Source organism: Dendrobates tinctorius, unplaced genomic scaffold (assembly GCF_039654945.1).
Source record: "Dendrobates tinctorius isolate UK_male_01 unplaced genomic scaffold, ASM3965494v1 ptg000060l, whole genome shotgun sequence".
Classification (NCBI taxonomy): domain Eukaryota; kingdom Metazoa; phylum Chordata; class Amphibia; order Anura; family Dendrobatidae; genus Dendrobates; species Dendrobates tinctorius.
The window spans coordinates 15,096,146-15,108,290 of record NW_027361728.1 but is presented as its reverse complement, the minus strand read 5'-3'; the positions used below and the strand labels follow the sequence as shown (position 1 = coordinate 15,108,290).

The following is a 12,145-nucleotide window of genomic DNA, read 5'->3' as shown; positions in this document are numbered from 1 at the left end:
CATTTTTTTCGTGGTAAAATTAGGTGTCTTGGCCTATATTCGGGTCAGCTTATACTTGAGTATATATAGTATTTATATAATCGTCTTGATATGTAATGCACCACCCTGTATTCTTTATTTTCCCATTTCCTCAGTGCTTAATTCGATCCAATTAATTGTGCTGGTCTTTGATTGGAATACAATTTAAGTTCTACAAATCAGCATTGTTTGGAGATTTCATAGCAGAAAATAAAAACAAATACTGCACAAAAGAACTTTTTTAAACAAACTTTATTAGCAAAGAAAAAAGCACCATTTACTTGTCTATTATTAAATTTGACTTTATGTAGTAAAGCTTATACATGTCGTCACTAGTATTGAGTGCCATAAATGCATTTTTTGATAACTTCAGCAAGTTTTTTCAAGGTGACAGTAAAAGAAAAATACATTTTTATAGCACAAAAACTTGATCTCTTTGAAGGACTTATTCCCATTTAGTGGCCGTGACATAAATAACTCTGTTCTGACTCTGACCCCTGAAGGTGGAGCGACAGCTGACTGCAGTAGTGATAGGATAGTTTTAAAATTTCCTTTAATGTCTCTAGAAATTATGGAAACAGTACTGCTCAATTGCTCCTGGCTGTTTTGATCTCTCCATCTACAGTTGTGGGAGCTGGGATGGTATTATTCTAATATCAAGTTCATTTGGAAATAACCCATTTGAAATAGCAAAATTTAGTGTATCTTGCATTGAGCAGGAAGTTGGACATGATGACCCCGGAGGTCACATTGAACTCTAACATTCTATAATTCTATGATTTTATTATTTTTTAGGAGATCAAGTAGTTGAGTTATTAAAGTTTGAATGCCAATGACGTTTTTAACTTTACTTACTTTTGCCATTTTTTAAAACAAGTTTAATGACAGTAGTAAATGAATATCAGCACCATTACTCTAGCTGTGGATGCTAGAATTAATCAAGTAATAAACTACCATAAATTAACAGATTTGCCAAATGGTAGATCAATATTTTTTGCACACGTCAAGGAGGAAAAATCTCTATTTCTTCAGAATAAAATTGGTGGACTAACAGAAAGTCAAAAATTTCAGCTCTTGTTTATGAAGTGCGTTATTCTATGTGATTTTTTTTTGTTAAACCAAAAACCAAGGTTAGATTCCAGGAGAGAAATTGTATTTATGGAGACACATACTAATGGCCCAGACTCATCGAGATTGAGGTTATTCATACCAGTCTTGATGAGGGGGCATTGTGGGGTGATAAGCTCCTAATTCACTAAGAGGAGCACGCCTCGTAATGAATCATACGGCATCTTAAAAGTGACGCCTGAGACTGGAGTAAGATTCGTCATGAATTAGATGAGCAAGCATCGCCATGCCTCATCACATCACATCCTGCCCCAGCTTTGCCAATTGGTGTCAAACATGTTTGTGCAAAAAATTTGCAACTTTTCATAGTGTGTTACTCCAAATTTCAGGCATAAACACTTTGATTAATTGGGTCCTGTGTCTGAATTTGGCTGCATAGACTATGTAGTTTTAGTTCAGTTTTTGATATAGTTAAAGCCAGAAGTGGATAAAAAGAAAAGAAATTTGGACATCTCATTTTATTTGTATGTATTTATGAGTCTGGCTCCGAAAAACTTACCAAAAGTAACAAAAAAAATTGCACACAGATAGCACATGGATCCTAGGGCTGTATGTGATTTTCACGGATCCATTGACTTGTATTGGTCCTTTTCATCCGTGGTGCCGGAAAAAAAGGACATGTCTTTGTGTTTTTGCATAGACTCATGGTGCTCATGTGGACAGCAGCATAGGTTACAATGAGTATGTGTGGTATCCGCAAAGGAAACGGACACCACATGTATTTGTAAGACGAACATATGAAGGAGGCCTTAAGGAGAGTGCAAGAAGCCACTGCCAGACAACACTGTCCTCTCCAGACACCTCTGATGTCAGCTTATCTCTCTGAGAAGCAATATGATTGGGCAATGTAACTTAACATGGAGAGTTGGGAGGACCCCATACACATGAAAAGGGTTTTCAGTCCCACCAAAATGAACTGGATTGCTTGACTCCATTCAAATGATTATCGGGGCCTTTAGCATTTAAAAAATGTATTTCTTTTTTATCCATTTTGCACTTTGCAAAATATCAATTTGTGGGCCAGTATTTTTTCTTTGACAGGACAATTATTTGCCCTAAAAATCAAAACTTGATGTGATTTCATCTGATTCTGATGTAATGTGATACACGAGAAGAAATTAACAATGTTCTCTCCTAATTGTATTTCAGAAGTGTATTTTCCTGCCTGGACACAATGGAAGACTTGGCACAGGATTACCAGTGAGTGACCTCCTAACAGCATGACCTGCTGTGGAAGCTAGAAGTTGTTCAGCAGAGTTAGATTCAGAAGAATGAGGACCCATGCTGGGATCATGTAGGTTATGATGAAAACGTGACACAACATTAGTTTGCGGAGGTGCCAGGGGGACCTGTGGTGCTCCAGTTTTTCCAGGCTGAAAAAGAAAAAGTTATTGGCTCTGTAAGGTTCCTAATCACATATACAGTGTACTATAGTGGCATGTAAAAGTCTAGGCAACCCTGGTCAAAATTACTGTTATTGTGAACAGTTAAGCAAGTTGAAGATGAAGTTATGTCTAATGGGGCTAAAGTTAAATTTTACACATTTCCTTTATATTTTAGGCAATATATATATATTTTTCATCTTTTACATTTTATAAATTACAAAAAGGAAAATGGGCCAATGCAATAATTTAGGCATCCTTGGAGGTTTGTGTGCTTAGATAACTTTGACCAAGTTTTCAGACATTTATTAGCTTAATAAAAACAGCCTCCTCTAACCTTGTGCCACAAAACAGCAACCGTGGGTTTTTCCAATCACTGCCTAGCACTCTGAAAATGAAAATGGTGGATCCCACAAAGCAGGAGAAGCTTGTAAGAACATAGCAAAGAGCTTTCAAGTTGTCCTTTCCTCAGTTTGAAATGTAAGTAAGAAATGTCACTTAACAAGAAAAGTGGAGGTCAATATAAGGTCTTGAAGACCAAGCAAAATTTAAATGAGAGCTGCTCTTAGGTTTGCTAGAGAGGCAAATCAGAACCCCAGCTTCACTGCCAAAGGCCTTCAGAAAAATTTAGCAGACACTGGAGTGGTGGAACGATGTTCTATTGTTCAGAGATACTTGCACAAATATGTCCTTCATGGAAAAGTCATCAGAAGAAAACTTCTGATATATCACCATAAAATTCAGTGTCAGAAGTATGTGTCAGAAGTATGCATAAGAACATCTAACAAGCCTGATTCATTTTGTAAACAAGTCATGTGGCACAATGAAGTTAAAATCAAAAACTAAAAGGTATGTATGGAGAAAAAAAGGGCACAGAATTTCAGAAAAACAACATACTGCCAACCATTAAGCTTGGGGTGGACCAATCATGCTTTGGAGTTGCGTTGCAGCCAAAGGCATGGGGAACATTTCATGGGTAGAGGGAAGAATGGATTCAATGAAATTTCAACAAATTCTTGATGCAAACATAACACCATCTGTAAAAAAGCTGAGGTTGAAAAGAGGATGACTTCTACAAGTGAATAATGATCCCAAACACACATCAAAATCCACAATAGATTACCTCAAAAGGCGCAAGATGAAGGTTTACAATGGCCCTCTCAGTCCCATGATCTGTACATTATTGAAAACCTGTGGCTAGACCTCAAAATAGCAGTGGATGCAAGATGACCCAAGAATCTCACAGAACTGGAAGAATTTTCCAAGAAAGAATGACTGAAAATCCATCAAACAAGTATTGAAAGACTCTTGTCTGGCAACAAAATGTGTTTAAAAGCTGTGATACTTGCAAAAGGGGGTGCAATTAGGTACTAACCATGCAGAGTGCCCAAACTTTTGCATTCGCCTATTTTCGTTTTTGTAATTTTTAAAATGTAAAAGATAAAAACATATATTTTATTGTCTAAAATACAACAGAAATGTGTCATCTTTAAATTTGGCCTTTTTAAAGATCATTTCATCTTCAACTTGCTTAACTGTTCACAATAGGAATTTTTACCAGGGGTGCCCAGACTTTAATATGCCACTGTATGAATAAATATATATATATGTGTATTATACAGATAACAGAATATACAATATATATATATATACACTCACTGGCCACTTTATTAGGTACACCTGTCCAACTGTGTGTTAAGACTTAATTTCTAATCAGCCAATCACATGGCGGCAACTCAGTGCATTTAGGCATGTAGACATGGTCAAGACAATCTCCTGCAGTTCAAACCGAGCATCAGTATGGGGAAGAAAGGTGATTTGAGTGCCTTTGAACGTGGCATGATTGTTGGTGCCAGAAGGGCTGGTCTGAGAATTTCAGAAACTGCTGATCTACTGGGATTTTCACGCACAACCATCTCTAGGGTTTACAGAGAATGGTCCGAAAAAGAAAAAAAATCCAGTGAGCGGCAGTTCTGTGACCGGAAATGCCATGTTGATGCCAGAGGTCAGAGGAGAATGGGCAGACTGGTTCGAGCTGATAGAAAGGCAACAGTGACTCAAATTGCCACCCGTTACAACCAAGGTAGGCAGAAGAGCATCTCTGAACGCACAGTGCGTCGAACTTTGAGGCAGATGGGCTACAGCAGCAGAAGACCACACTGGGTACCACTCCTCTCAGCTAAGAACAGGAAACTGAGGCTACAATTTGCACAAGCTCATCGAAATTGGACAGTAGAAGATTGGAAAAACGTTGCCTGGTCTGATGAGTCTCGATTTCTGCTGCGACATTCGGATGGTAGGGTCAGAATTTGGCGTAAACAACATGAAAGCATGGATCCATCCTGCCTTGTATCAACGGTTCAGGCTGGTGGTGGTGGTGTCATGGTGTGGGGAATTTTTTCTGGGCACTCTTTGGGCCCCTTGGTACCAATTGAGCATCGTTGCAACGCCACAGCCTACCTGAGTATTGTTGCTGACCATGTCCATCCCTTTATGACCACAATGTACCCAACATCTGATGGCTACTTTCAGCAGGATAATGCGCCATGTCATAAAGCTCGAATCATCTCAGATTGGTTTCTTGAACATGACAATGAGTTTACTGTACTCAAATGGCCTCCTCAGTCACCAGATCTCAATCCAATAGAGCATCTTTGGGATGTGGTGGAACGGGAGATTCGCATCAGGGATGTGCAGCCGACAAATCTGCGCCAACTGTGTGATGCCATCATGTCAATATGGTCCAAAATCTCTGAGGAATGCTTCCAGCACCTTGTTGAATCTCTGCCACGAAGAATTGAGGCAGTTCTGAAGGCAAAAGGGGGTCCAACCCCTTACTAGCATGGTGTACCTAATAAAGTGGCCAGTGAGTGTATATATATACACACAGTTATGGCCAAAAGTATTGACACCCCTGCAATTCTGTCAGATAATACTCAGTTTGTTCCTGAAAATGATTGCAAACACCAATTCTTTGGTATTATTATCTTCATTGAATTTGTCTTAAATGAAAAAACACAAAAGAGAATGAAGCAAAAAGCAAAACATTGATCATTTCACACAAAACTCCAAAACTGGGCCAGACAAAAGTATTGGCACCCTCAGCCTAATACTTGGTTGCACAACCTTTAGCCAAAGTAACTGACCAACCGCTTCCGGTAACCATCAATGAGTTTCTTACAATGCTCTGCTGGAATTTTAGACCATTCTTCTTTGGCATACTGCTCCAGGTCCCTGATATTTGAAGGGTGCCTTCTCCAAACTGCCATTTTTAGATCTCTCAACAGGTGTTCTATGGGATTCGGGTCTGGACTCATTGCTGGCACACTTAGAAGTCTCCAGTGCTTGCTCTCAAACCATTTTCTAGTGCTTTTTGAAGTGTGTTTTGGGTTATTGTCCTGCAGGAAGACCCATGACCTCTGAGGGAGACCCAGCTTTCTCACACTGGGCCCTACATTATGCTGCAAAATTTGTTGGTAGTCTTCAGACTTCATAATGCCATGCACACGGTCAAGCAGTCCAGTGCCAGAGGCAGCAAAGCAACCCCAAAACATCAGGGAACCTCCGCCATGTTTGACTGTAGGGACTGTGTTCTTTTCTTTGAATGCCTCTTTTTTCTCCTGTAAACTCTATGTTGATGCCTTTGCCCAAAAAGCTCTACTTTTGTCTAATCTGACCAGAGAACATTCTTCCAAAACGTTTTAGGCTTTTTCAGGTAAGTTTTGGCAAACTCCAGCCTGGCTTTTTTATGTCTCGGGGTAAGAAGTGGGGTCTTCCTAGGTCTCCTACCATACAGTCCCTTTTCATTCAGATGCCGACGGATAGTACGGGTTGACACTGTTGTACCCTCGGACTGCAGGGCAGCTTGAACTTGTTTGGATGTTAGTCGAGGTTCTTTATCCAACATCCGCACAATCTTGCGTTGAAATATCTTGTCAATTTTTCTTTTCCGTCCACATCTAGGGAGGTTAGCCACAGTGCCATGGGCTTTAAACTTCATGATGACACTGCGCACGGTAGACACAGGAACATTCAGGTCTTTGGAGATGGACTTGTAGCCTTGAGATTGCTCATGCTTCCTCACAATTTGGTTTCTCAAGTCCTCAGACAGTTCTTTGGTCTTCTTTCTTTTCTCCATGCTCAATGTGGTACACACAAGGACACAGGACATAGGTTGAGTCTACTTTAATCCATGTCAACTGGCTGCAAGTGTGATTTAGTTATTGCCAACACCTGTTAGGTGCCACAGGTAAGTTACAGGTGCTGTTAATTACACAAATTAGAGAAGCATCACATGATTTTTCGAACAGTGCCAATACTTTGGTCCACCATCTTTTTTATGTTTGGTGTGGAATTATATCCAACTTGGCTTTAGGACAATTCTTTTTGTGTTTTTTAATTTAAGACAAATTAAATGAAGATAATAATACCACAGAATTTGTGTTTGCAATCATTTTCAGGAAGAAACTGAGTATTATCTGACAGAATTGCAGGGGTGTCAATACTTTTGGCCACAAATGTGTATATACATATATATATATATATATATATACACACAGTGGGTACAGAAAGTATTCAGACCACTTTAAATTTTTCATTGCAGCCATTTGGTAAATTCAAAAAAAGTTAGAAGTTCATTTTTTACTCATTAATCTGCACTCTGCACCCCATCTTGTCTGGGAAAAAAAACAGAAATGTAGAAATTTTTGCAAATTTATTAAAAAAGAAAAACTGAAATATCACATGGTCATAAGTATTCAGGCTCTTTGCTCAGACGCTCATATTTAAGTCTCATGCTGTCCATTTCCTTGTGATCCTCCTTGAGATGGTTCTACTTCTTCATTGGAGTCCAGCTATGTTTAATTAAACTGATAGGACTTTATCTGTAAAGGCACGCACCTGTCTATATAAGATCTTACAGCTCACAGTGCATGTCACACCAAATGAGAATCATGAGGTCAAAGGAACTGGCCAAGAAGCTCAGAGACAGAATTGTGGCAAGGCACACATCTGGCCAAGGTTACAAAAGAATTTCTGCAGTACTCAAGGTTCCTAAGAGCACAGCGGTCTTCATAATCCTTAAATGGAAAAAGTTTGGGACTACCAGAAGTTTTCCTATACCTGGCTGTCCAGCCAAACTGAGCAATCGTGGGAGAAGAGCCTTGGTGAGAGAGGTAAAAAAAAGAACCCCAAGATCACTGTGGTTGAGCTCCACAGATGCAGTAGGGAGATGGGAGAAAGTTCTACAAAGTCAACTATCACTTCCACCCTCCACCAGTCAGGCCTTTATGGCAGAGTGGCCCAAAGGAAGCCTCTCCTCAGTGCAAGACATATGAAAGCCCGCATACAGTTTGCTAAAAAACACATGAAGGACTCCCAGAGTATGAGAAATAAGATTCTCTGGTCTGATGAGATGAAGAGAGAACTTTTTGGTGATAATTCTAAGCAGCATGTGTGGAGAAAGCCAAGCACTACACATCACCTTCCCTATACAATCCCAACAGTGAAACATGGTGGTGGCAGCATCATGCTATGTGGGAGTTTTTCAGTTGCAGGGACAGGATGACTGGTTGCATTTGAAGAAAACATGAATGCGGCCAACTACAGAGATATCTTGGATGAAAACCTCTATCAGAATGCTCTGGACCTCAGACTTGACTGAAGGTTCACCTTCCAACAAGGCAATGACCCTAAGCACACAGCTAAAATTACAAAGGAGTGGCTTCAGAACAACTCTCTGACCATTCTTGACTGGCCCAGCCAGAGCCCTGACCTAAACCCAATTGAGCATCTCTGGGGAGACCTGAAAATGGCTGTCCACCAACAATCACCATCCAACATGACGGAACTAGGGAGGATCTGCGAGGAAGAATGGCAGAGGATCCCCAAATCCAGGTGTGAAAAACTTGTTGCATGATTCCCAAGAAGACTGGCTGTACTAGCTCAAAAGGGTGCTTCTACTCAATACTGAGCAAAGGGTCTGAATACTTATGACTATGTGATATTTCATTTTTTCTTTCTTAATAAATTTGCAAAAATGTCTACATTTCTGTTTTGTTTCAGTCTAGATGGGGTGCAGAGTGTACATTAATGAGAAAAAAAAACTTTTTTGAATTTACCAAATGGCTGCAATGAAACAAAGAGTGAAAAGTTTAAAGGGGTCTGAATACTTTCCGTACCCACTGTATATACACACATACTGATCAGTGAAAAATCTGACGAGTGAAAATTACAAACTGTTGGTTTCTTATAGTCATACCATTATTGTGATATTCTGAGACGTATTGATTAAAGATCTCACATTACATACATACTGTACATTCTATTATTATACTTAGTTATCAAATAAAACACTTAACATTACAGAACTAGCATGACTGGAATCACACAAATTCATTGGTCTCATAGAAAGGTCATAATTAGAAATGAGTGAATATTTCAATATTTGGTTCGGCTCATGATCTCCAAATTTGCAATATTCACCGATTTTAATTGCCGAATATAGCCGAACATACACAGCACAAAAGCCGCTTTTTCCCACGCTGTGTAACAGCGTGGGAAACACCGGCGTAGCGCTTCTGATCATTGGTGAAAGAAATCATCCCCGCCGGTCAGAGAGCTGCGATTTATGCGCTGTCAGAAGACAGCGTGAATGCTCAGCTGTGATCGGAGGTAAAAAGTTTACCTCCGGTCACTGGTGGCAGCAGATGGGACTACAGCTCCCATCATCTGACAGCTGCTGCCGCTAATTATAATGAGAGCAGGAGTGGCGGATGGCAGTATTCATCAGCCGCTCCTGCATTGTAAATAAATTAAAAAAACGGCGTGTGGTCGAGCAGAGCGGACCCAAACTCCATTCACTTGAATGGGGGGCCCGACAATACAGTGTTTGACATGCTGTGATATGTATGACAGCGTGGCAAACACCGCATCTGATTAGCAGTGAAATCATCCTCTCCGGTCAGAGAGCCGCAGTTTCAACGCTGTCAAAAGACAGCATGAGCACTCAGCTGTGATCGGAGGTGTACAGTTTACCTCCGGTCACTGGTGTCAGCTGATGGGACTACAGCTCCCATCAGCTGGCACTTGCTGCTGCTAATAACAGCGAGAACAGGAGCAGGGGATGGGAGTATTCATCAGCTGTTCCTGCGCTGTAACTAAATAATTAAAAAAAATCTGCATGAGTACCCCTGTATTTTTGAAATCCAGCCAGGCAAAACTCACAGCTGGGGGCTGCAACCCTCAGCTGTCAGCGTTAGCAAGGCTGGTTATCAAGAATAGAGGGATCCTCACGCTGTTTTTTTTTAAAAATTATTTAAATAAATAATTTTAAAAAATGCGTGGGGTCCCCCCATTTTTGACAACCAGCCTTGTTAAAGAAGACAGCTGGGGGCTGGTATTCTCAGGTTGATAAGGGGCCATGGATATTGCCCCCCCAGCCTAAAAATAGCAGCCTGCAACTGCCCCAAAAAGGCACATCTATTAGATGCACCAATTCTGGCACTTTGCCTGGATGTTCCCACTTAACCTGTAGCGGTTGGCAGGTGGGGTTCATATTTGTGGGGTTGATGTCACCTTTGTATTGTCAGGTGACATCAAGCCCACGGATTAGTAATGGAGAGGCGTCTATAAGACACTTATCCATTGCTAATCCTATAGTTGTATTATAAATAAAGACACAGCCAGAATAAAGTCCTTTATTAGAAATAAGGCTAAACACAGTTTTCCGTTTTATTTAAAAATAAACAGTTACCAAACGTCTAATTCCTCCGAAGCCCTCATTCTCCTGTAATAAAACTAAAATAAAAAAACAACAATATACCATACCTGTCTGTCAATCTGTCCCACGCCATAATCCAAGTCTGAGGGATTAATAGTTTTCAACCTTGACCGTGCCAAGATGCGACCGCCCAAGCTGAGAGCCACTGGGGAATTAACTACTGCAAGCGGAGCCTCTGACTAGCGGTGACATCGCTGAGGCTCTGTTCCCAGCTGGGCTGAACTGCTGTGACATCGGTGAGGTCCCCGCTGGCACCGAGGGAAAAATTCACTGAGTTCACCTCTGTTCAAGCACAGTGGCTTCATAGCAGATCACAGTGAGAATTTCTCACCGTGAACTGTGGTGAAGTCACTGAGCTTGAACTGCAGAGAAGTATTCACTGACTCTTTCCCACAGTGTCAAGGTCACGGCAGTTCACCCCTAGCGGGAACGCAGCCTCAGTGACCGGAGGTAACCTTGATGACGTCACCGCTAGTCACAGAGGCTGCACAGCTCATTCACCAGTGGTTCTCAGCCTGGATGGTCACATCTTGGCACCATCCAGGTTGAAAACTATTAATCCCCCAGACATAGATTCCAGCGTGGGACAGAAAGACAAACAGGTATGGTATATTGTTGTTTTTTTATTTTAGTTTTATTTCAAGAAATCAAGGTCTTCGGTGTAATTAGGCGTGGTCATAAGTATGGTTTAATTAAGATTATTAAAGAAGTCTGTGTCTTTCTTTCAATTAAGACTGTGAAAAATGAGGATGGATGAACTCATGGAGATCAACATCCAACACTGCGGAGACACCATCACGTGCCTCTCAACGCAGTGACTAGAGCACTGCCCCCTTCCCTTATGGGAAACATGCAAAACATGCAAAGCAGAAGCCGCGGAGACACCATCACATGTTTCTCAACGCAAGCAATGACCAGCCAGGTCTTTTCCCGGGAAGGAACAACTACGGGAAGGGCAGTCTCCAATGAAGGAAACCACCTATGCCAAAACATGGTATCCATCCACAGACAGCTGTTTCGGGGTATTGCCCCTCATCAGTGTGGAGTAGGAAACTGGCTGGTAGGAGCAATGCCTAGTAAAAGACTGTGAAAAATGAGGATGAATGAACTCATGGAGATCAACATCCAACACTGCGGAGACACCATCACGTGCCTCTCAACGCAGTGACTCTAGAGCACTGCCCCGATCCCTTATGGGAAACATGCAAAACAGAAGCCGCGGAGACACCATCACATGTTTCTCAACGCAAGCAATGACCAGCCAGGTCTTTCCCCGGGAAGGAACAACCACGGGAAGGGCAGTCTCTAATGAAGGAAACCACCTATGCCAAAACATGGTATCCATCCACAGACAGCTGTTTCGGGGTATTGCTCCTCATCAGTGTGGAGTAGGAAACTAGCTGGTAGGAGCAATGCCTAGTAAAAGACTGTGAAAAATGAGGATGAATGAACTCATGGAGATCAACATCCAACACTGCGGAGACACCATCACGTGCCTCTCAACGCAGTGACTCTAGAGCACTGCCCCCATCCCTTATGGGAAACATGCAAAACAGAAGCCGCGGAGACATGGGATGGGGGCAGTGCTCTAGAGTCACTGCGTTGAGAGGCACGTGATGGTGTCTCCGCAGTGTTGGATGTTGATCTCCATGCGTTCATTCATCCTCATTTTTCACAGTCTTTTACTAGGCATTGCTCCTACCAGCCAGTTTACTACTCCACACTGATGAGGGGCAATACCCCGAAACAGCTGTCTGTGGATGGATACCATGTTTTGGCATAGGTGGTTTCCTTCATTGGAGACTGCCCTTCCCGTGGTTGTTCCTTCCCGGGGAAA

At 41.5% G+C, this 12,145-nt stretch overlaps 1 protein-coding gene across 1 annotated transcript in view; it reads right to left on the bottom strand.

Annotated features, from left to right (window-relative positions):
* Window positions 1-252: 252 nt before the first annotated feature.
* AHSG (alpha 2-HS glycoprotein) overlaps window positions 253-12,145 on the bottom strand; it is a 37,704-nt gene continuing 25,811 nt past the window's right edge. Inside the window, exon 7 of the mRNA XM_073578738.1 lies at window positions 253-2,519. Within this exon, the coding sequence (XP_073434839.1) occupies window positions 2,292-2,519 (228 nt within the window). The 3' untranslated portion in view covers window positions 253-2,291. The remainder of the gene's footprint in view (window positions 2,520-12,145) is intronic.